Source organism: Acomys minous (assembly GCF_964271855.1).
Source record: "Acomys minous genome assembly, chromosome: 19".
Taxonomy (NCBI): domain Eukaryota; kingdom Metazoa; phylum Chordata; class Mammalia; order Rodentia; family Muridae; genus Acomys; species Acomys minous.
The window spans coordinates 31,674,770-31,701,640 of record NC_140499.1 but is presented as its reverse complement, the minus strand read 5'-3'; the positions used below and the strand labels follow the sequence as shown (position 1 = coordinate 31,701,640).

Here is a 26,871-nt window from a genome sequence, read left to right as displayed (position 1 = left end):
GTTCAATTCCCAGCAACCACATGGTGACTCACACTATCTATAATGTGATCTGATGCCCTCTTCTGGTGTGCAGGCGTGCATGCAGGCAGAACACTATATATGTAATAAATAAATAAAACTTAAAAAAATTTTTGAAAAGTGTTAACAAAATTAATGACTTTTGTACGTCTTAAAATCTGATTTCAGTGTAAAAATTAATCATTAAGCAGAAATGGTTCACTAAAAAAAATAAGTTTACTTAAAAAAACAATTTAGCATGCTTCACTTAAAATAAAGATATATAATTTCAATAGTTACTTTGAAAACAAAAATCTTGTCTTTGCCACATAATTGTTTTGCTTTCTGAAAGACAATGTAGTATGGAAGAAAAATCACTTAAAAATTTAGCAGACTGGAATTTTATTTCACATTCTAAGCAGACTTCCCCCCTCCCCCACTCAACTTCTTGTAAATCTGTAAAATGAGAATCCAAGACAAGGTTTTCCCTATGTTCCCTTCGAACTGTAATACCTAGTGCTTCAGAAGGTCTCACAAGAATCAGTGCTTTATGCTCATCTTCGCAATTCCACATTTTTCAGTTGCTGTATCTACATCTTAGTCCTGTTTCCTGACATTAGCATCACAGATGATCACTAGACCCTGTTATGAAAACCTTTGATACAGAGCTGAAAAGAGACTTGGGTTTCAGACTAGCTACTATGCAGACTGGCTCAGGCTGCAATTTTAGTGTTACACCTCAAACATCTAAGAAAGCACATGTAACCAGCACAGCTGTCATCACTGTGCAAAGCCATGTTGCACGGGAGAAATCAGGACAGAGTCCTGTCTGCTGACACACACTCACACACTCTATGCAAGCCCTCTCTTCTAAAGAAAGAATCCATAATAACCTAAGAAGGATTAATTCATTTTCCAATTTATCTTTTTGTACAGGGAATCACCAATTAGTACAAAGATCTGCTGCAATAATGAGGTTAATATTTCATTAGCTCATTGGAGGGTAAAATTAAAATTTCATTTTTCTTCCTTAACAATTGCAGTATTAAGAAAAAAATCCTTAACTGTGGAAGTGCCCACTCAAATATGTTTCCCCCTTCACTGCAGGTTCCTATGAGGGCCATACCTTTAGCGAATTTTTATTTGCAGTTTAAAACTGATGTATTTAGTACATACATAGACACACATATATGCAAACACCATCCACACATATATGCATACACCTATACAGACAGACACACACACAGATACACAAACACATAGATACACACATGTACATAAACACACAGATATACATATACCAGTGAATTTATTAACGTCATTCTAACATAAAATAAATATGAGCGTTAGAGTCGAAAAACTAGTGGGTATCTATTAAGTAATTTAGACCTATATTGGCAGTATACAGCGTGAATACTGACCCTAAAACCATCAAGCCTTCATGTTCACTACCTTCAGAAGCATTCAGTACCACTGCTGCACACTCACAGAGGAACACAACTCACTGCTACCTCAGGAAAAAGCAAGACTTGGAGTGAGTCTGAGAAAATCTTACTTCTCTACTAGGGAAGCCAGAGATGCACACTGGACACAGACAAAATGTTGGGAGCGATGGACACTCACTGTGGTCAGAAGAGCAATTATGGAAAAAATGCGTAAATATTCCTCATCTGGACAGCAATAAACAGGTGAGAAAGAAACACTGTCCTTAATGCCCCCCTGTTTAAATATGTACTAAAGGTTATAGCTAATATCTGCATGTCAGAAAATATATTAGAAATATCCTAAGACAAATATTGGTCTGCTTATATCCCCACAAATCATCCTGATTATTTTCAGCAGAAATATGATTGTCTCAAAATTGATCCTGCAGGGAATTCAGTTAAAATTCTAAATCTTATTTACTGCCACAGCTGACATGTGATTAACTTTTTTGAGTTCTGATTTCTTATACATGAATATATTCTTCAAAAGATAATTCAGTTTTTTAGCGAACTAAAATACTGCACAATGCCCTGATAAATATACCTTTTTATTGCTGAAGTGATATTAAACTTATCTTTGTTAAACTACCTCTCCTCTCTCTCCCTCTCTCCACCTGTTTCAACAACTTAAAAAAAATACAGTTTCTACAATGCCATACACAAGTACCTGCTATCCACCTGACCAATTAAGTGGTGGACGTGTGTATGAAAGCCAACAACAACTGCTATTTTCCTGTCTCTTATTTTTTTCCAGCTGTTGAGGTTAGAGATCACCAGACCTACACCACCAATGTACATGACTCAGTGAGCTACTCTGCTGAGATAGACAACCCATAGAAGCTACAATGGCAGGCTCTCTGCTCTAGGTGTACTTATTGGCGTGATACACCAGGAAAATGATATATGGCAATTATTACCTCTAAGGCCACTAGGAGCTTATGCAAGTCAAACATCAGACCACCTATGTATTTCTGAAATACAGTCATAAATTGAGTGACCTGAAATACTATCTAAAACTGTGAAATTAGGAGATCCTTTGAATACTATGTAAGTCCCTAATCACACCAAGCATCCATGTACACCTGGTTGTTCCATAAAGCTCTAATATCTTAGATAGCACCCCAAGGTTCTAAGGGTCCTTACAGTAACTGAAAATAAACCAGCCCACCCTTCCCCCATGGTGAGGAACATGACAGAGTGGCAAGGTATGAATCAATCAGTATTTTGTCTGCCGCTGGGAAAAATCTTTGAAAGCAGGGCCTGAAATGTCTTCAGTGGTATTTTCACCTTAAGAATGTCTTTTGTCAGGTAACAAACGGGTGATGCTTGACTCTACAACCTTACCTCAAACTCTGCATGCTTATGTACATCTTCTGCTCTCTGTCTGTTCAAGATGAACTCAGCTTCATTTGCAACACGGACTATGTGGTCCTTCATAGCATGGCACAACAATCTGAAAATACAGAGGATGCTAGAATTACTGTTCCTGATAGTTTTCCCTTAGCGGAGGGGTGTCCAATTATTTTACAATAATACAATTCTACTATTTCACAAATTATGCATACTTATGTAAAGCTAGATTATAAAGTGGAGGATATGTCTTAATTATAATTGTAGCACATTTAGCAATGCAGATGATAGGCCCGAAGGACTTCTAAATCTCCCAAGTGAGATGCTAAATTCTTAGAACTGTAGTGAAACAAAGTTTTAAACAAAGGCAACAGTAAGGCACATCATTGATTTACTTATTAAAAACTCAAGTCTTTCAAAACAATGGACAGTCAAAGCTACTTCCTGCATCCCTGTTCCCCAGCTTCAGATCTTAGCAGGCACCTACTGCTGTTTGTTTCCAGAGTGTGCCATGGACCATAGAACACCCACAGACTGTCAGCCTTGAAGCGTGCTTTCATGTGGCTCCTGTGTGCTCAGCAGTCTGCTTTCTACCTGCTTTCCTCATAATGATCTGTTTTAGAGATGTCGTGATGCTGACACATGGGGCCCTCCCTCAGTCTTGCTAACTTGTTCTTTCTTTTAGGTAGTTCTTTCCAGAAATGGCAGCACTCTTTTGCAGCATTATTTTGACACTCCTACTTTTCCTTTCTTAAGTGGCCTGCTTTGTGGCCTTCTGTGCTCAGCAGAATAAAGAAGTGGTGCCTTGTGACTCCTGGATTAATTACATAGGGTGGCTAGTGCTTTTGACTTTCTTGGGACTCTCTCTGGCGTCAGCCATATATTTTTTTTAAAGCCATATATTTTATAAGAAGCTTGGCTATTCACTATTTTTATATTCTATCAAAGCTGAACTGCAGTGGCCTGTTTCAATATCCCCCTCCCCCCAAATAACCTGTAGTATGTGCATGGCATCTTCCATAAGGAATGCTGAGGGAATGGACCCTTTACTTCAGGGTTGTGATATCAATTCTCAGTTGCTGTGAATTAAAGTTCAAACTTGTTAGAAAATTTTTGCTAAAATTCTGTTTGTCTCTGTTTTGAAACAAACACAATTTCTCTGTAATGAGATCCGGCCTGAACAACCAGGCATTGGCCATGGAGGATTCATGGAGATGCTGACAGCAGTAAGAATTCACAGAAAGATCCTGCAACATTAGCAACAACCTTCCAATACTGCAGAGGGCCAGATACTCCATTGTGATGCTGTGCTGGCACAGCACAAACGATCAAACAAGGACCCAAGAAAATGGTTCTGAGAAAGGGCTTGCCTTGTAATCAGGAGGACCTGAGTTTGGATCTACAGCACCATCATAAAAGCCGGGTTAGGAGGCAAATACTTGTATTCTCAGCATGGGGGGAGGGTAGAGAAAGGAAACCCCCTGAATTTACTGGCAAGACAGTCTATCCAATAGATGAGCTCCAGGATCAGTGACAGACTCTATCTCCAAAATATAAGATGGAACACGATAGAGTATGACCTTATGAAATTATTCGTGTAGTTTGTATATGGACAGGCTTCAAGAGAGAGAGAGGTGAAGCGTGTGAGCATTTAACTCAGCATCTTTGCTGAGCACATGTTGAAGACTAAAGCAAGGGGACAGAAGTCTATTATGTGCAAATTACTATAGATTACAAAACTTAAATAGGTTAAGAGGAGACAGCAGGAAGGAAGGGCTCCTGGCCCAGCTGACTAATAGGTCTCACTCCCAGAAGCAGAGCAGTGGACTGGCGGAAGTGCAGAGATGAGGTGGGTGCTGCACTGTAACTAAAGACTGGCCTCAGACACAACAGAGAAAATTGCCAATTATCTGGTAGTCTGTCCAATACCCCCAACCTGCTGCTTACTCATGCTGAAGAGAAGAAAATCCATTCACCACGGAAACTCACAATTTTCCATCCTGCTTCATATAGGAAGCAGATTAAGAGCTTCACTCCATAAAGAAACCCAGCGAATCAAGTTTCCTTGATAATAAAATTGGTCTGTTTTATTTAATAGTCAATTTGTTTTGACCAAGGTTTTTGATAGCCATGGTTACCATTCCAACCCCATTAACCTTAAATACCATATAAAATACTGAGTACAAACACATTCATACCCATTAGCAGTTAGTGCTGGCTCTGTTTCTCATGACTCACAAGTACTAACATATACTTTTCTCTTTGAAGTTTCCTATTTGACATTTTATTGGTAACCATATAAATGTAACCCCTTCTTTCCGGCTCCTTTCGGAGCATGTATTTTTAGGTCCATCTACTTATAGCATGTGTCAGCACTTCACTCCTCTTTAAGAGCCTAATGATATTCTGTTGTCTGCACAGGGCACACGCTCCTTATGCATCCACCAGGGCATAGACACTTGGGTTGTTTCCATTTTAAGCTATTGTGAACACTTGCCTTCCATTCTCTTAAGGATATGCGTAAGGGTGAAACTTCTGGTCTTACAGTAAGTCTGTGTTTACATTTTAAGGAGCTGTTCAATTCCTCTCCATAGTGAGTGATCCTTTTGGATTCCTGAGCCCCTACTGACATTTGTGCAACCATTCCTACAACTACAGCAGACTTATAGTGGTATCTCAGCATATCCTGACCCACATTTCAACAATGATTAATGACGCTGACCATCTTTTTATTTTCTCACCAATAATTTCCACATCTTATCTGGAAAAAATATCTATGTCAAATCTTTTGTCCATTGTTAAATTGGAACCATTTGACTTTTTGCCTTTGAGTTCCAGATTCTTCATATATATTATGATTAAGCCACCATCATGTTAGTTAAAAGTGTTTGTTATAACTACATTACCTCTGACTTTTTTGATAATAGATGACCTTCAGCAAACACAAAGTCTGATTTCTGGTAACTTTTGCTCAATGTATCTTTCTTTGCTTGTGTATTTAGTGCCAAATCTAAGAAAGCTATTGCTAAGTTTAAATTTACATATGTTGCTGCCACTTTCCTTATTTTATTACATTCTTTTTCAGTATTTTTATTTTTTTACATATGTGTCTGAGTGTTCTTCCTGAAAAAATAATCTATCTATCTATCTATCTATCTATCTATCTATCTATCTATCTATCTATATCTGTGCACCATGTATATGCAGTGCCTTTAGATGCCAGAAGAGGGCATCAGATTCCCTGGTACTGGAGTTACAGATGGTTGTGAGCTGTTATGTGGTTGGTGGGAATCAAACCTGGGTCTTCTGTAAGAGCAACCTATCCTTTTAACCACTGAGCCACCTCTCCAGTTCCATTTTTTAATTTTTAAAAAATGTTTGTGTTAGTGTTTTTTGAAGGACTTAAGATAATTATTTATAAGACTGATTTAGAAAGTTGTTCTGAGAACCTCAGGATGATTTAGTGCTTTTTTAGACCAGGTTAGCTATCACCTTTGGATACTGGTTTAGAACAGATGTTTTCAAGGCACACTCTACTAAAAGTAAGACATTAAAAAGCTCTAGCCAATGGACAGAACATTCTCTATAGTTGAGTGAAGAGTGGGGTATGACTTTCTCACGTACTCTGGTGCCCCATATTTGACCACGTCCCCTGGAGGGGGAGACCTGGTGGCACTCAGAGGAAGGATAGCAGGTTACCAAGAAGAGACTTGATACCCTATGAGCATATACAGGGGGAGGAAATCCCCCTCAGGAACAGTCATAGGGGAGGGGAATAAGGGGAAAATGGGAGGGAGGGAAGAATGGGAGGATACAAGGGATGGGATAACCATTGAGATGTAACAAGAATAAATTAATAAAAAATTAAAAAAAAAGCATACCACCCGGGTATGTACTCACTCATAAGCAACTTAACCATATAGTTCAGGATAACCATACTAAAATTCACAAACCCAGAGAAGATAAGAAACAAGGAGGGCCCAAGGGAGAATGCTTAAATCTTAGTCATAAGTAGAAATACAATAGACAGCAGAAATGGTTGAAGAGAGAGCAGGGTAAGGGAGGGAGCATGGATAGAAAGGAGGGTTGACAGCAAGCCTGGGGAGACTGGGGGCAGGAGGACAGAGGGCTTTCGGAGAGAAGAGAAACCTTGGTTAGGGGCTTCTCTATGACAAGCTAGAGACCTACTACAGGGTAGGCTCCTAGTAGCTGGGATCATGGAAACTGAAGAGGACAACGTCTAACTAGACACGACTCCTAGTGGAAGAAGTGGAACACCAACCCACCCACAAAAACTTAGACCCAAAACTTACTATGCCTACAAGATGTGCAGGAACAAAAATAAAGCAGAGATTGAGGAAATGTCCAACCAATGCTTGGCACAACCTGAGATCCACCCATGGGAGCCAGCCAGCCCCTGACACTATTAATGATACTCTGCTATACTTGCAGACAGGAATCTAGCAGAGCTGTCCTCTGAGAGGCTCCACCCAGCAGCTGATGGAAACAGATGCAGAGACCCACAGCCAAACACTGTGTGGAGCAGAGAGTCTTGTGGAAGGGTGGAGGGGAGGATAGAAAGACTCAGAGGGGCCAGGAATTCCACAAGAAGACCAACAGAGCCAATTGGCCAGGGCCCAGGGGGACTTATGGAAACTGAAGCTCCAACCAAGGACCAAGCATATACTGGACCTAGGCCCCCTACACAGTGTAGATGTAACCAATGGGCAATTGGGTCCTCATATGGGCCCCAGCCTAGTAAGGGGAATGAGAACTTTCACCATTGCAATACTTCACTGTCATCTACTAACTTCTCACTTGAGAACCTCTCAGTTGAGTTAGGGATCAACAACAACAACTTAGGATATTTAAAATACAGTTACAGTTATGTGTTGCACTGCATTTTTTAAGCAATCTTTTCAGTATTTGTCTGCAAGAAGTCTTACCATCAAGTAGGGTAAATAAATCATTTAATCTAATTATATTCTATCATAGTATCCTTTGCAATTTCATAGAATTTTAAGTCAGTTTGTCAATCTCTACAAAATCCAATATAAAGCAATATCATCATTGCCAACTACAAAATCTTGCAAAGACTTTAGGGCTGAGTTTTCACCTTAGAAAGATCCATGGACAGAGCAGAGTTGTGCATTTATTGATTTATAAGTTTTTATAAAATGCATCGAGGTTTTTATTGTACAACTCTTTTGCATCTGTTAAAAATATTCTGTAGTATTTCGGCTTTACTTTTGATTTATTTGATAACCATGTTATCTAATTGTATTTGAATACTGATCTTAGCCCCTATTTTCTTTCTTTTTTTTTTTTTTCAAAAATACTTATTTATTTATTTATTATGTATACAGTGCTCTGCCTGCATGTACACCTGCAGGCCAGAAGAGGGCATCAGATCATATTATAGATGGTTGTGAGATACTATGTGGTTGCTGGGAATTGAACTCAGAACCTCTGGAAGAACAGTCAGTGCTCTTATCCTCTGAGCCATCTCTCCTGCCCAACACCTATCTATTTTGTTGGTTCATTTAGTAGTTCTAGTACCTTGTTCCACCAATTTGGAATTGCCTCTCTAAAGCAACTAGCTGAGACCTCTGGTCAAATGCCCATACATGTGCTGATACAAAAATTCTCATCTTTCTGTTACAGGAGAAATTATTTCATGTCCCCACCATGCAAGGTGTCAGCTGTGCCTGTGTAGCCTTCATTGCATTTGGGTCATACACTTTCGGTCTAGGTCAAGTGAGCATCATGACTCACCCTCTACTGCATCTCTGAGAATGCTGACATACAGGCGTCTTTGAGTCTGTGCATGTGAAGCATCACATAAGGAGCAGTTTTGAATGTCAAACCAACTCTGACTATAAGCTTTCTTGTAGAATTATTCCCATAGGTTGTTGGATATGATAGATGAGTCCATGCATAGATTATGCACAGGTCTATGTTGGGTCCTGATAGGAACTCTCCTTTCTTGAAATGTCTTTGATGTTACTGTAAAGAGTAGCAACGAGTCTCATAAGATGAGCTGGGAAGCACATTGTATTTCTGGAAGGTTTGGAGTATAAAATTGGAGTTTTTAGTCCTTAAATATTTAAATACTTTGTTAACATCCACTCCGTTCTTCTTAAAGTGAAGTTTGCTGCTTTTTTCCCCATTATGCTACAAATACAGATGTCTAGATAATGGTATAATTTATTGTTTTGATGTCTTCCTCATAAATAATGCTTTTAAGGAAGGAAATAATTGCAAAAGTTGCACATGATTAAAGATATACACATAAAAGTTAAAAACCCTTGTTAGCACTAAGCAGTAAGTAAATTACTGGCCAGCACTCAAAGCATGAAACCATGCACGGGTAACTACCATAAAGCACACAGAGATTACGATACAATTTTATCTTGCCTACATTTGCTACTTATGATGAGGAAGGTGGGGTGCTATCTGTCCATAGAGTAAGCACCAGGGCCATTTATCTTTCCACCATCTTAACCTGTACTTATATGGCTCTGAGACAGTCTCCTGAAAGAAATGCTCTGTAGTCACAACTCTGGACACCAGGGATTTTATTTTGCTCTTAAGATATCTTTCAATGGGTTAATTTTTTCTTCAGGTTAACCCCAAATTTCTCAATTCTAAGTTAATTGGACAGAAGAAATATGTGCAAAAACACTTCTCTCCATGCACATACTAAACAAATAAGATATGCTTTGTAGGTCTTCATTTTGAGGCTGTGTTTTTTCAATGTTGTGTAGCTAGCAAGTGCTGAGACCTTCAGGGTTATCTATATGTGTGTTATTTTGGAGTGTTACAAAGTAGTAATGCTGGCTTTTAAAATAGTGTATACAATTGAAGAAAACATCTTTGTGTTCTCTGCATGCTCAGTCAGTGTAGTTTTCAACTTAGAACTTGGTTTGTCTATTTCCCTGGTGTCTGGAGAACCTTCGCCTAGACTGAGGATGGTTAAGGCTTACATTTTAAATATTTTCTCTCAAAAGGTAAAAATACCTAAATGTAAGTGAGCCTGGAGAAATATTTTAAATATGGTTAAAAATAATTCAACTAAGATTGAAGGTTACAGTGGTATGAATATGTTTCATGATGCTTTTGAGCTTGAATCTTAAGCCCGATGCAACAGTCTTCAAAGTGCAATCTTTAAGAGGTTAATAGGTCATCAGGGCTGTGGCCTCATAAATGGATTAATGTTACTCCAAGAGTAGGTTTGTTACCAAAAACAAATCCACCCCCTCTTGCTCTCATTCTGACTTTACATTTTGCCCTTGGAAGCATGTAGCAAAGAGGCCCTTGCCACATCTTGGACTTCTCAGGACGGAGAACCATGGAACAATAAAGTTTTGCTTATAAACTAACCACCTTCCAGTATTCTGTCATAACAACATAAAACAGATTAACACACATAAATTGAAAATCTATTTCCCTAGTACGTGAAATTCAAACTTTATTACATGCAACTTACTTTAACTTTAAAGAAACATACTCTACCATCATTGTCTAATACATACAAATCAAAAATATTGTTAGAGGTACACAGTAATTTAAAAAAGCACCAGACAGCTTTTACTCATTTATTTATAAACTCAGCACTTAATAATTTATTGCACACAAAAACCCAAAAGCATAGTATAAAGAAGACCTTATACTGGGTCTCTAGAGGAAACAATATAGAGAAAGAAATTCTGTTTTTAAGTTTCCAGAGATTTATGGTTAAAAACTGAACCAAACCATTAGCTTGAAGGAAATGGTTTCAGAGCACCCAGTTTTAGAATTGCGCGCGTGCGTGCGCGCATGTGTGTGTGTACATGTGCGTGTGCATATGTGTCTGTTAAAAAAACAAACCTTTACAGTTTAAATTGTAACTGGCATTCAAACAGCAGCTATGGAATTATTAATGAATTACACACACTGGGATCAAATTCCTCCTTCTTAGTTCCTAAAGAATTAAAAGTTTATCTTTTATCCTTTATAAAATGAAAACTGGATCCTTGTGAGCCCAGGTTATATCAGCAGTGAACATAAACATCCTGTATTTTTACAGTGAACTCATTAATTATATCTGATAGTCCTTTCAAAAGGGTGATAGAACTCAATTTAGGGAAAAGATTAATTCATTTCAAAGGACTACATGCATCCCATATTTTAAAAATGTCTTTCTTATATGCCTCCTGTTCAATTAATATTTTAATAATTTAAATTCCAATTATTATTGCCAAGATATTATATGCAATTTTATACCCCATTAACCTTGCTTTGTTTTAATAATAAAGATTCTTTGTTATATTCCTTTAAATGATCCAGCATATAATTCCAGGCTGTCCTGGGTGTGCTGTAGTTCAGTTACGCATTCGTCAGCTGATTTTTCCTGTTAATGTGGATGACTCATACATGCCTTCTCTGGCTCTGATTGATGGGCTGTGCTCATGGGTGTAGCAGTTAAGGGGATAAACATTTATAACAATTTCCACTTGGAGGTTTTCATTTCCATTCCTACAAGGAAAAAATAAATGGACATCCCAACAGCTCAGCAATGTTCTGTGTCCATACAAATGAGGCAGCACACATGTGAAGCCCTGAGTTTGTGTGTAGCAGGCAGCCAATGCTCACAGTGGCAGATAAACAGAGGGATGTACTTTTACTCTAGGAAATGAATGGTGATCTGTATACTTGCCTTTGGAAACCTGTATTAACATTTTGAATTTGCACAAGAAATATCTAAATTGGAAAAATCACCCAAACTGCAGAAAGGAACTAGAGAATTCAGAGTACTTATAATATGTAACACAGATAGAGCCTTTCATCCTAAGTGTCTGTATATCAGCAGCTCTCATAAATGTCACGTGCATTATTGTCAACCTTCAGAGAAAAAGATGCTTTCACATTTTGGATCTTTCTTTAATATAATATCAGGATACTATTATGGTAAGTTCTTAGAGTAAAAACATGTTCCAGTGAAGAGCTGATACTTGAAGTTCACATAACACATGGTGCCATATCTGATTAGGCACTGTGAAAGCAGCCATAAGAAACACACTGTCAGTGAGCGAGTCCTAGCACTAAGCCACCAGGAGTATGGCCCACAGAAAAGGGAGGGGCAGGGGAGCAGGCAAAACTGGGTCACTTTATAGGCTCAGTGAAGAGGCAAGGGGGCGTGCTCAAGCCTTCTTCCCACCTACCTTGGACTGCAGAGTATAAATACAGCCCCTACTAGAGGCTCGCCCAATCATCCCACAGGCTCTGTGAGTTCCTTAGTCCTTTATTTACTGTCCTTACAACACTGGCATTTTACAGTCTACTCACTACTCTTCATTTCTTCAGAAATGCTTCTAATGTCTCATATACTCTAGTTCCTGAGATGTGCTGGTCTATAAAATAGCAAATGAAATCTAAGGAGGTTATGGTAGAGAGCTGTTAACTGATGACAAGGAAGATAACTGGTGATTATGCCATGCGACGGGGTTGTCCACAGGAATGTCTGTGATAGGTAGTATCTGAGCTAACTCCAGAAGACATAGAGGGGCAAACGCGTGGAGATGTGGGGGAAGGGGTGGGCCTCATGCACTGGAAGCTTGCCTTTGTGTTCCCACTCACCTAAAACCCTTCCAGCTTGCTTTCTGAAGAGCTCAAGAGCCAAGTCCTTTAATACCCACTTAACCTCTGTAGCTGGGGATTTCACAGGTTCGGTGTAACCCAAAGCAAAAGCACCTCTCATCAAACATGGCCCTCCTAAAGTGCTCTCCCTGGGTGAGCTGGACTTCTACCACACGGCACCCATTTATCAAAGTCAGAAACCAGGCTGTCCTTGTTTTCAACTTGTTTGTTTCTTTCTCTTCTCTCTTCCACCATAATCTTGTTGATCTAATTTCCAAATGAGACCCTGTAATGTGTTTGTCTTTCCATCCCCACTGTGACATCAGCCTCAAAAAGATGACTGAAGCCTCACTCTCACAGGGTAGTCTGGGGCCACGATGAGCCCTCGAATGTGTGCATCACATGCAAACTAGGCCTAAGCCTCAGGGATGACTTTCTTTGAGCACCACAAGTTCTGTCTCGGCAGGACCCTCCATTGCTGGAGTCCGCTGCAGTGCATCCACTAGCTCTGGGATGACTGGAAAGACCTCCTCAGCAGAATACCTTGTTACTGTTTGCCTCTGGGTTTTTGTACTATATCATACCCATTGTCTACAAGTTCTTGTCTATTCTTTAAGACAAAGTCTTGTGTATTCTAGACTAACCTCACTGATGGCTAAGCATCACCTTGAACTTCTAACCTTGTCTCCACCTCTCAGGATTGGCATTACAAGTATGTTCCAGCACACCCAGCCTATGTATGGCTAGCGTCAAACACTAGATTTCTTGAATGCTAAGCAAGAAGTATCTACTCTGCTTCATCTACAGCCCTGATCCCTACAGTTTTATTCTCTTCTAGTCTGGTGGTCTTTTAACTATAATCCAGGTCACTGCATGGTTCCTTCAACCTTAAACACACTGTCAAGATAAAAGACATTTTAGAATAAAGGCCCTTTTGAAGCATGGTAGCTTACTTTACCAAAGCAGATATTCTTCTCATTCATGTTCTGTGCCTTTAAATGACCACTATTTTCATTCTCAAAACTATCTGTATCTGTATAGTTGCCAATACTAAGATAACCTTCAACTAGGATCATAATATTCCTTCCTCTATGCAGCTAAGCTTTTTTGGAGCAGTGAGTTCTTGATGAGAGTTTCTGATTAAGATGTTTTGCTTTTAAATGATCAGTATTTTCTCTATTTTCAATTCCTCTCAGTATAAAGCAAACCCTAAACTATTCCTGGAAAATGAAATTTGCAGAAGCTTTATACCTTTGATGATAGCAAATTTTGTAACATCATTCTTTTCTGTCAATAATTATAATCTAAGCAAAGCACTAGAATTTCAGCTCCCTTAGCTCTTACAACTGCTACTGACAAATTAATAATTTTTTCATTTCTGGTGCATGCAGAGTCAGAGGAAGGTGTCAGGGCCTGTAACTGGAGTTACAGATGGCTGTGAGCCACCATGTGGGTGCTGAGACTGAAGCTCGGTCCTCTAGAAGACGAGCCAGTCCTCCTAACCACTGAGCCATCTTTCTTTCCCTATTACCAATTCTTATAATTTTCTTCATTTTTTTTACACTGCAGTAAGCTTAAACTTATTTTAAATTTCAGAACTGTATTATGATGAAAAGATTAATCACTGATATTAAAAAGCAGGAGTGTGGAATGAGATACCATATAGAGAGAAGTAGTTTCTCAGGATACAGTGCAGTGAGGTCTTGAAGAATGCAGAGCAATACTAAAAACTGGGTTTTGATGCCACATACTTTTAAAGGATCATTATTCTTGATGAAAAAAGCAAGTTCTAATACTATAACCATTGCTGCCATGTTCATTTATGTAAAGCTTGTTCAAAAAAGCAAACATAGTTACAAATATTTAATAATTATTTTACATAGAATGTACTGTATCATTTAGGAAATGCAACTTGTAGCAGCTGCTTGTCTCGAGTTGACAGAAACTACACATATTAAATGGTGACAGCTCTAGTAACCTTAATGTGTATACCACCCATATGGCACTGTAAAAATCATGAGTAAACAACCACTCATGACAGTGATAAGTACAATGGTTTCAAACAAAATCTCACCTATGGCATCGTTAACAATGGTAACAGACACTCCTACCTAAGGCTCCTACACCTTCTGTATTGAACATGCCTTATACTTTCATCCAGGTACCAATTGCTTGGGAGGCTCAGATGAAGCCGCTTCGCGTGAACTGAAAAGGGGCTCAAGTGTAAACCCTGAGCTTAGCCTGAAAACAGATGGGGTGGCAGATGGGGCTGCAGGCTGGGTTCACTTGATCTGTCGAACACAACCTCACTACTCAGTAAGATGTGGCTCAAATCTCACAAAACATCATAAATATAGTTCATTATTTCATATATGCTTTGTTTCTAAAACTAAACACTTAACACCTAAAATTTGTTAATTTAAAATTTAAGTGCCTACATGTTAAATTATTTAAATCAAAGCTATTTTCTTACAATTTTTAGAACAGATGGTATGAAAGAGCAGTTGCCCAGTGGAATTAAATGCACACTGTCTAGTTGCCCAAAAAGTGTAAAATTAATTACCTTCCTTCATTGATGAGTTCAATAAATGCAAGGCCTGCATTCTTCTGGATAGAATTCTGCCATTCCTAAAGGAATAAAGCAAAAACAGATGTAAAAAAAATGAACATGCAAATAAAATAGCAACTAGTTTAGGACCATGTTGACACTGTTCCTAACCTCCACCACACTTTGTTTTCAAATGCCGTTACAAGGTTTTATAAGAAGTGCCATTTCAGAAGAAAGAAAAAGAAATTAAATGACCTTGATTCACAGTTAAGGTGGTTTTGGAAACTGAAGTTTGCTGGGAAGTAAGACAGTAGGTAAGGTGGCTGCTCCCAGAAAAGAACAAATGACCAACAGAGGCCTGAAGCTATGCACAGATATGAAGAGATAGGTTATACTACTGAAAATTCTAATCAATGACATATTATTTTCATTACAACTGGAAGCAAAATAAGAAATGCCTTTATGCATCTAGATGTTGACATACATATACCTTTATGCACTATAACTTTATGCATCTGCCCCTTTATATACCTTTGCCTTTAAGCATTTGTATTTTTATACAATATAATTTTAGGCTCCTGTGCCATTATGCACCTATGCCTTTATATATCTATGTTATATATATATATATATATTGCCTTTATGCACATATGCTTTATGCAACTGTGCCTTTGTGTGTGTATGCATTTATGTTGCTGAAATTAGGTAATTTATACATTTATGTACCTGTGCCTTTACACAATTCATATCTTTAGATTACCTTGGGAACAAACTGCTCTAGTTAGATTCACATTTTAAAAAAATGAAACCGCACAAAGCTACAACCATATTCTTTTAAAATGTGTGACACAATTCTTAATGGTAAAAATAACACTCTACTGTATTCTCTCTTTGCTAACTGGAGATTAGCTAAATTTGCTAAATGCCTGAATCTGGTAGTGCCACAGAGAAAGGGCCAGAACTATGAACATCAACAGTTCTCACACAGTGTTTTGGATTAGGAAAGAATGCTGCTTGTTTTGTATTCTTCCCACAGAATATTTGTAATATAATTTAAATATTCATTTTGGCTTTGGGTTTATTATTCAAGTAACTTCAGCTTTCTTAAAAAACATATAGTTAAAAAACAAACAAAAAACCCAACAAAAAACAAAAAACAAAAAAAACCCATATAGTTGGCCAGTAAGTTTTCTTAATACTGAAAATTATATTCCTTTCAGTAATTCTACAAATAATTCCTAGTTTCATATATATATACATATATAATCTCTATTGATTACTCATGTCACTCATCTATAAATCATATCCCATGACTATGCTTTCTTTTTTTTTGCACATGGAAAATCATTTATTTTATATAGTATTTTTACAGCATAAATGACATGGTGGCATAATGTGTGCATGAAATGCCATCCAAGTTTTAAATCCAGTTGAAATCAACTTATGAGTAAACTCAATCCATGTCTTTTTTGAATGATTATAGTAGTTATAATTAATAGTGGCATTATTAGTTATAAATTATTAATTAACAATGGCAGCATTGGAACAAAACTTTATTTAGCTCATCATATAGGAACCCACGCTTTTCCTTATATATGAAATTCTGGCTATCCAGAGGTATTCAATTACCCTGACTATGAATTCAGGTTTACAAAACTTAGTCTTGTCAACTCAAAGCTTTTCTTCCCTCTGGGTCACATTCCAATTCAGAGCTTTGCATTTGTGCGGAGAATAAGTCTATAGAGGATTATTTCAAGGCAAACCACCAGTCTACACTTTCAGCACAAAGAAGCAGTAACTGGGAGAAGAATGGGGACAGCACAAAGCCACCAGCACCTTGACAAGGCTGCTCCATTTCTCAGAACTCTCTTCAAATTCATCTTTATTGAAAATCACAGGGGCCTTCTTTTCTTACATTTTAAATAGGTGCCACACTATCATCCTTTTAGATGTTCATCTTAAATACTATGTTTACTGCAAATCAAGATTCCACACAAGATACTAGCTTTTTAGGACTAGTTGACATTTACTATGATCACAGTTTCCCCAGAGAAAACAGACACTATGTAAGAGGCATTCCACTATGAAGAACTGTCTTACAGGCAATTTCTTGAGCCTGTTGTCTGTTGGGCTGCTACAGCTCTGCAAGTGCTGTGAGCTCCTGAAACACACAGAACTCACATTTTATAGCACACATCCAATTACCAATGAACTACAAGTTGTTCCCTGTCCACAAGACGAACAGAGTAAATGTTTTGAAAACTATATAGATCAAATTAACATTATCTGTAATCTGCTTTATCTGTCTTTAGGCCAGATGATAATTTGATACAGAAATAGTAGTACGAAGTCAGAACTAAGGTAAAGATGTTGGTGTTTAAATATTAGTAAGCCATTGGAATAAAAGAAGTATAAGACTTCATTTAAGAAATTTGTATTGAAGACAAATATATACCCTTGAACAGAATGTTGAGATCAGGATGTGGCCTGCTCTACATTACTCTGTATTATGTGAACTAGATGCTTTCTTAGGCTATATCTTGCCCCTAGAGAGCCCTGCACAACATCAACGCACGATGAGTAAAGGGACAGCATAACTGCATACTGCTGGGTGCATGAACACCCCGCATCACATCTTTATCTTTGTGGGAAACATTTAATATCAAGTAAAAACGCTTGCAGAGGACCACCAAGTCTTTAAACCAGCTTCGTCACCATTTTAAACTCTTCTTTGTGAACGCATAAAATGTCCGTAAGATGAGGGACTTTCTCCAGGAATTGGATCTTGTGTGAAGACCGTTTGAAATGGAACACTTTGAAGACAAATAAGTTCCAGAAGGATGACAATGAAATCCCTATGTTCTCCTCTGGCAGTCAGATGACCGCTAGACAGCGCAGGCTGAGAGCTTTCCATCAGTTTCTCCTCATCTATGTCAGCTCAATGCACATTCTTCATTCCTTCTTCTTTGTATAAAGTTAAACATGCCAACTTAATATCCTTAGATATTTAATCCATCTTAAACTTTTAAAAAACATGGCAAATATTAGAGGAAAAAACTAGGAAGATAAGAATAGATTTAAAATCTTCTGAGAATTGAAAATTGATTGTATATTTTCCCTACCACCAAAAGTGGTGGTAGTCCTTAAAATCTTTTGAGTAAATGTTCATTGTAACTGGTAAGATGATGACATGCTGAAAAATCTGACTAATAAGCTAGTGAAGCTACTAATAAGAACTGAAGAGAAGGATAATGTATACATTACAAAAAGAGCAGAGACCCGCACATTGTCTATGAATGTGAAAGTGTGCTGGTTAGTTTTTACTGTGAACTTGACACAAGTGGCAGTGACCTGGGCAGAGAGAGGGAAGTGCAATGGCAACACTGACTAGGTCAGACTGAGCTATGGGCTTGTCTGTGTGCACCGTCTTGAATGCTGATAGATGTGGGAGAGCCCAGCCTGCTACGGGCAATGCTACCACTAGGTAGTGATCCTGGGTTAAAGAAAGGCTAATCATGAGTCCGAGAGAGCAATAAGGAAATAAGCAGTTTCCTTCCATGGTTCTAATATAAAGTACGATCATGGAAAAACAAACAGGCAGCATAAAAAAATACGTGAAGATAAACATGAGGTCTCCTGGAATTTTAGTAGATCACTGCTAATAAATTAAACATTATAAAATTTTTCATCAATATATATGTAATTTTGCTTGTACTTATGATAAAGACTAGATTTTTAACTAAACTGTTCTAAAGCAAGGGTCTTTCCAACTATTAGCATGTGTAGCATGCACGCTGGCATCTATGACAGACTGTTCTAAACTCCCACAGGAATACCTGTGTTTAGGGGTGCTCAAGCCCCTAGTAGGATACAAAGCCAGGTTCAGCTACAGGAAAACTGTATTGTGATTGATCACTGAGGATTAGAGCTGGACATGTACAACAACAGGAGCAGCAGAAAGCAAGCCAAATGTCACATTCAAATATACAATTTAGGATTTATTTACAGATGTGGTTTTGAATCTCTTCAAGTCTTAGAATTGACACAAGAAGAACTTCTAAAACAAACTTCAAAAGATGACCATGTGAAATATAACTCTTCCCATTGTGATCAGGCATGAGAGTAAGAAGGCCTTCTGTCCGACACGAGAAGCAGCATGGGACAAGGGGCAGGCTCTCCTGAGCGGGGCTGGGCTGCTCTCCTTACAGAATGGCCTCCTTGCCCTTTGCTGAGTGTCCCGTGGGAGCTTCCTTTTTTGAGGGTAAGCATCCACATCTGTTAAAACCAATTCATACAAACATGAAGAGAGGGAGCTTAGAGGAAACACCAAGCAAAAGGATGGACTGTTAAAAGATTCAGAAAAATATTATGTAAACTTCATTTGAAAAACACCCAGGAAGGTGTGGAATACTCTCTATAACCCAATAAATATACTGTCTGATTTTTATAATAAACTATATTATTATTATTTATTATTATTAATATTGATGTGTTATACTGGGGGTAGGGTGTGTCAGCATGCTTGTGCCGTGGAATGCATGACTGGAGGTGACTATTAACACATCAAAGTGGATTCTGGCTCCCAGGTTCTCCCAGCATGCCTCAGTCCCTGGCAGTTACAGGGTCCCCCTGGTAGGTATACCCTGCCCCTCACCCTGAACTCCCCAGCCTAGTGGCTGGGCTGCCACCCCACCCCACTCCGACTCCCTGCTGCTCTTCCCTTTTTAAAAATATTTTTCTGACCTTTTTGGCCTCTTGCCCTCTTGGCTGATGCTCCTGGTGCCCCTCTCTCCCTCTTCCCCTCTCCTCACATGGCTCAGTTAGGTGCATGTTCACTCTGGACCCTTCCAAATGTCTCTGGCTGTGCTCTCCTCATAACTACTGTACTTTTCCTTTTGTCTCCTCCACCATACCTAGGAGCAGTCATACCCTCCCTATATATTTCTCTCTCTTTTTCTTTGTTCAGAAATGAGGTAACAGTTTTAGGTATTGGCTTCTCTTATTTCGCCATGGGTTGTGGGGATCAAACTCTGGTTGTCAGGCTTGGGGATCAAGCACTTTTGTCCATGGAAGCCACCTCACTAATCTTAGTTATTTAATATTTTATATGCAATAAACAAGGTTGGTCCTAGGCCTGAGGAGAGACATAAGAGGACAGACCAATAGACCTGCAGACATGTTTGGACTGTCTCCAAGGGCTGTGTCTCCTTCCCTGACAAGACTGCAGGGAATGTTTACCAGATCAGGGCCTATTTCCATAGAGCCTCCCATGACCACTCAGTCTTCAGAGCCACAGACACATATTGCTTGATTACATCAATAAGAAAATCTCATTTTTTATTCTGTCTCATTGCCTTCAAATTCAGATGGGTAATTTGCAATGCCATAGACAAAGCCAAGCTCCTGTGTGAATAGAAGCATGTCACTAAAGCCTTAGTAACTCCACAACACTAACAAAAGGTGGTCACAGACTGCCTAAGCACTGAGTCACCGTGACTGGGATTGAATGGTATTTCCAAAGGTCTGGAGGAAAAACACAGGATCTACTTCTGGTTCTCTCATTTTTATCACCTTACTACGCAATCTAAAGTCCTCCCAGTACTAAGTCTATGCCTCTGTGTTTCAGCCTCGCCTTAGAACCTCATCTTGGCTTTATTACATGTAGATGAAAATCTTTTGCTTTTGTACCATCTGACTAAACTGTACCAAATTGGAGAAAACGTTTTTTAAAAATGAAATGTTCAAAGGCCAAATCACTTGAAAGGAAAAGGCTTTTCCTCAGTTGTGGCTCCTTTGTGAGTACTGTTTCTAAAGCCCCAAGTCACACCCTGACCACACTAGTCACCAAATCCTTTTAGTTAAATATATGAAGTATTTAGGAAAGAACAAAGTCATACGAGCCACAAAATAATTCATGCTGAGCACATCATACACAGATCCTAAGAGTCATTATTTTAACTTATGTATGTTAAGCTTTTTAATGAGAGCAGGAATGATTTATGTAGCAGGTTTGCTTAATCAGCGCTTTAAGTCAGAAAGCACTTAAATACTGATAATATGATTTTTTTTCATGAGGCCCCTCAATTATCTCTTGACACATAAAGAGAAGTGCATGTGCATCTGCTAAGCTTTACTGATGGAAACTTAGGGAAATCCTGTGGGTAACACCACTCAGCTTTCCTTAAGAGTTCTTTTCATGGTGATTTCCTAAAAAGAAAATCTGGAAATAATTAGAAACTATTATAGTACCTAAAAAGTTTGCTTGAAAAACTCAACCTGCTATTCATCAAAGAATGTAGTACACCCAGGATACCTTAGGAGGGAAGTAAGTGCCTGGGCTGGGGATCTCCTCAGCCACAACACTGCAGAAATAAACAGTCAGGCACCATGCTACCCACAGCTGAGGAGGAGCCTGTGCAGGGCACTGACCATGGGTTCCTTTCCCAAACTAACCACCTTATACAATTCCTTATACTTCAAAATGATAAAACATTTGTTAAAAAGATGCTATATTAACACAAGCCATGAGTGAAGGACAAATAATTCTTAAAGTTTAAGATGTACATGGGGAGAAGAATCTAAATATAGTAAAAACTGCCCTGTGTTTTTGGAATAATAAACAAATTCCAGTGGAATGGTAATTTCTTCTTGAAACTGAAAATATGTTTAAAAAAAAACCCAAAATTCCACAGGGGGTAGACTGGACGCCATGCCCCTTGGAGTTTAGAGGGTGCCATATGAACTGAATTATCTTTGACAAGTACCTTCAGACATCTGTAATGTGATCTCATGTGAATTTAGAGCACATTTTGGACACAAACTTTTGGCAAGAGTAATTCTTTTCAGGCACTCAGATAAGAAAGAAAATAAAATATTCTTAATAAATAATAAATAAAAAATAAATAAATAATAAAATTTAACATGGAATTTCCAACAAAAAAATGAAAGTGTAAAACTAAAAGCATCTAATGAGCCTTAGCAGAGAGAATTGTAGGGCATCCAAAACGAAGTTCACTGCCTTTTCCTTTCAATCCCCATTGCTTATTCTCTGAAACACAATTTGAGTTTTCAATATCCTGTCTATGTTTGAGGAAAAATAAATTCCACACAAACAAACTCCAAAACATTTGCATTAAAAACTTATTTTAGTAGGAATTAAATCACAGCATGGATAATATTTTAAGGTTATTTTTCAGTGTGGAGGAAAGAGGCATATAACATATCCAGACAGTAAGGACACGTACTTTGAACTACCTTTGTTACTCTCGCTCGCTGCTGCTCGACATCCTGTGGTGGTTGACAGTCAAACAAAGCCAAAAGAGCTCTGAGGTCCACGGTCTTAAAGATTCATCATGAGTGCCTGCCTTGGCAGGAAGACAGCTCACAGACTGGTGCTAATTCTACAGGGATCAGCTCCCATGGAAGAGGTGCATTAAGGCCTGCAGAAAAGAGCACGCTTTGCAGAGGGCTAGGCTAAGCTATCTCCACAGCACTGTTAACTTTCTGCCACTTCTGTGGTCATCCTACTAATTGGTGAAAATCATGAATTTTAGTAGCAGTGAAAAATGTCATATTATTTTAAGAACATTTTGAAAATGTATCCATTTTCCTTAGTAACCTCAAAACCAAAGTTTGGGGGACATCTGTGGAGCAACTAATGATCTGCAATGATGTATTTAGAAGCTCAGTTTCACACTAATATAGTTAACTTACCCTTTGATGGAATGAAACTCATTTGCTTTCTTAAAAATTCTTTGTAGAAAGTAACAAAACACATTAACAGAAAAATAACAAAACAGAATTATTTTTAACGTGAATACTTTTAAGTTACTTATGTGATGGATATTTACCCGATAAACCACTTGAAACATTTAAAAATTTCAGTGTTCAAACCCTGAATTATTTTTAAAATTCAATTTGAAAATCAATCTAAGAGGCCTGTTTGTCATGCTGTCCTGCTGACACACAGAGGAAAGTGCACTACAGAGAGCTTACATTTCCCACTCTTCCTTCCAATCAATATCTGAGGCAAAGTTTCATCTCTAGGGCCCCTAATGGCAGGAATTCCTGGAGCCAGCAAATGGGTAATGTTAAACCTACAATTAGAAAAAGAGGCCATCAAAGACACCAGATCCTAATGCAACATTCCTCTTTATTTCTCTGAACTGCAGTGATAGCCAGAGCTAAGAAAGAAGGCTTTGGAAACTATGCTTTGCCACAAAAGCTGCTAAAGATTTGGATTCTCCTCCACCTAAAATGTCCACAGAGCTCGCACTTCCCTTGAACTCAGGATCTCAGCATTGGGTACAGTTTTCACAAGCTCTGCAGATGAGCTCCTCCCAGGGCCGGTGCCCTCTGTGCTTTTCTCTCAGCTGTATTCCTGGCTTCCCACTAACACCCCTGGAGAAAGTAAACATGAAACCCGGAAATCTGAAGGTAAGCGTTTGCTGTTTGCTCTGGGATGTTTAAAGACCGCCGAAGTCACACTTGGGTTATCTGGGTTGGTTGTGGCGTTTTAGGCGGACCTCAGGCTGGCTAGGATTTAGGTGTGTTCACCCTTCTCCTGAGGAAACCAGGGATAAGTCAATAGGTAAGGTTTGCTGTTTGCTCTAGGATGTTTAAAGACCACTGAAGACACACTAGGGTTATCTGGGTTGGCTGTGGCGTTAGGTGGGTCTGAGGACAGTTACGGACCTCAGGTGTGCTCATCCTTCTACTGAGGAGACCAGGGATAACTATGCCAGCTACTTATAACAAACATGTATCTACTCCCTTTTCATTTAATTACAGAATATTTCATGTTTATATGATAACAGGGAGACTGAAAGTCCCGGTGAAAGAAAAGACCATTAAATTTCTATTTTAGTCATCTGAACGACTAATATATGGTTCTTTCTCTATCAAGGTTTGGATACATCAGGGTTTTTTTGTTTGTTTGTTTGCTGTTTTTGTTTTTGTATAATGTTTGGAAAGAAACAATATACTTTAAATTCTTGTTAATAAAAATAACTACCATTCAGTAGATGTTTAGATTTATTAATACATACTAATTCTACATAAAACTGGAAAAGCAGCCCGTCAAAGCTGACTCACCAACGGCTGGATTGCATGTGTTTAGTACTGACAAAAAAAGGACGAGTTTCTATCATTTCTAACCCGAGAAAGCGACAGTAACTACTAGTTATGGTTCCAAATTGTAACATGTACTCCAGTATCTTTAAAAGATGGCACAAACAACATCAAAAGACCTTTAGAACACAGAACAAAGCCGGCCACAGACAGAACAAAACAATGGAAGGTCAGGGAAAACAGAGACCAGAGAGAGCTGAGGAGAAGGAAAGAGAATAAGGCAGTGTTTATATGGAACGGCCATTTAGGCACTAATGCCCCTCAAGGTGCACCCAACTATCTTCTGCATCTCCACAGCGAGAGATAAAGTTTAAATTGCGATGAATATTACACACGCCTAAGGAATTCTCATGAAGTTTAGTATGACGAGGAATGACACTCTTACCTGAGAGCAAAGCAGCATGACGAGCTCCACCACGGACGTGCTAGACTTCATACAAACGAGGCCTGCAGGGAGAGGTCAAAGCGGGAGTCACCACAAGACAGGCACACAATTACCTCACTGTGAATTATACGAATTTCTTTGAGAAAGACTTCAGAAATTAAGTGAATGAAAAATATTCATCTACACACCCGTCTGCATTAATTTAAAATTTTCAGATGTTACAAATGATACGAAAATTGCTAAAATATTGGTTTTATGCTTCAGTTACTAGGTGAAGGTATTTTAAAATGTTTATGTAATGTAAGGGCTGACTATTCAAGTTGAGCTGGTCAGAGTTGCTTTAATCCGGAGGCACTGCTGTATAACTGTTTCCTGGAGCAGAGAAGAATGCGAATCTAAGAGCTGCTGGCATTTTCTATTTGAAGGACCAAAAATTAAGCAACGAACACACAGTTCACTCACCACAGCTTGTTAATGGTTCAAACTCACAGAGTGGGTACCACAAGGAATGAAAACAGTGAACACAAAAGGCTCACTGACTCAGTGTCTGCAGGGGCCTGTGTTAAGTACCTTACATGGCTATCTCATGCCAGTCTCAGCAGGTGCTAATGCCATTCCTAGTGTACAGGTAAAAAACATTCTGTAACCTGGGTGCTAGGAAGCAGAGGCAGGTGAATTCCTGAGGTCCAGGCCAGCCTGGTATACAATGCTAGTTCCAGAATGGCCAGGGCCACACAGAGGAAAACCTGTTTTGAAAACAAAAACGACAACAAAAAAATCTACAAACAGCTTGGATGTTAATTATTCAACTCTTCAAAATAAAAAATAATCTATAAAACATTATATATAATAAAGAAGTAGATCATAACTGCTAGTACTGAAAGTACCAAAATTAGGGAGAGGTAAATTAGATTTAATAATAATCTGTGTGAGTATAATAGAGTGGTTGTTACCTTAAAATAATAATCTCTGATGAGCACATAAATTATAATGGATGCTACCTTAAAATAAATGTCCAAGTCATGGTGCTGTTTTCTAAAGAAAATGTGTTTGGTGAATACACTTAATTTTTTTTATTTGTAAGTACAAATGCAATAAAAATTATATTTTAAATGAATTTAATTATGAGTAAGTGCATGATGTGTGTGTGTGTGAGAGAGGGGGGGCACCCAAGCCCACATGTGCAAAACGTGTGGATCTGTCCTGGGGCTTGAACTCAGGTCTCTGGGCTTGTGGAGCACAGGTACTTTACCTGCTGAGCCCACCTGCTGGCCTAGTAAATTATCTTATAGAAAGAGATGCTTTGGTCTCTTAAAATGCTAACAAATGCAAAGCTAAAGCAATGGTTTTATTTTCTTGTTTTCTTAGGTTGATTTCAAGTAGCAGTCTCAAGTGCTGTAGACATTAGGCATTAGCGTGAGCATTTATTGTAAGGGGTGGATAAATATCTCTTTTTGCCTATTTTACTAAAGACTTTATTCATGTCATACAATCAGACAGAGCGAGCTGTAAAAAGTCACTGGTACTCCATTTTATCAGATCCTGGGCAGACAGCTAATGAAATAAGAGACCGATGTGAAAAGCTTGTTTAAAAGACATGTCGTGTAACTGATCAGAAATCCTCACAGTCAAGAGCTACAGAGTCAGAAAGATTAATGGAACATTTATCGCTTGTTGGCTGATCAAGTACTTGGATTTTGACAAAGAAAACCTTAAGAAAAAGGCCACAAGATCATAATTAAGATATGGCCCTAACAACAGAGAGAATACTACCATTCTGTAAGAACTGTCCTCCTTATTCTGTGTTAACTGTGGATACATAATACTTTGAAGTAAAAACTTATAAAAATGGAATTGTTATCAGCTAATTTTAAATAAACTCTTATGTAATAGTCACATTTATAACCCCTAGAAATATCATTTCTTTATAAGAAAAATGTGAAAGCTCACGTCAGTATTGCATCCCCACCCCCCAAAAGGAATGTGAACAAACCAACAGGATAGCAAGATAACACCATTTTGCTATTCCGTGTGTACAAAAGGAACTCAGGTCTGTAGAGCCTCACTCTTTACCAGAGTGTTTTGTCTAATTAGTTCTGGTCAGAGGCACCAATTCTCAAAGGACAAGCCAGAAAGTAGTAACAGACCTAATACTGATGAGAACACATGCTAAGGATACGTTGGAAACTTACTAGAATTATTGTAAATTATTCCTAGAGGTTAGAAAAAGTACAAACAAAACAAATAGGTGACATGCAGTGTGATGCCTGTGATAATGAAATGTACACACAGGTAATATTTTATCCTTATAAACATCACCATATTTTCAAATTTAAGAAACATTAAAATAATTTCTGTGG

At 38.4% G+C, this 26,871-nt stretch overlaps 1 protein-coding gene across 5 annotated transcripts in view; it reads right to left on the bottom strand.

The window, feature by feature from the left end:
* NBEA (neurobeachin) overlaps positions 1-26,871 on the bottom strand; it is a 545,308-nt gene that overhangs the window by 234,069 nt on the left and 284,368 nt on the right. For all 5 annotated transcript variants that reach the window (XM_084768707.1, XM_084768708.1, XM_084768709.1 and 2 more), the window contains 3 exons: positions 24,512-24,573; positions 15,013-15,077; positions 2,826-2,934 (listed from right to left, as the gene is read on the bottom strand). In XM_084768707.1, coding sequence (XP_084624833.1) covers positions 2,826-2,934; positions 15,013-15,077; positions 24,512-24,573 — 236 coding nt within the window. The remainder of the gene's footprint in view (positions 1-2,825; positions 2,935-15,012; positions 15,078-24,511; positions 24,574-26,871) is intronic.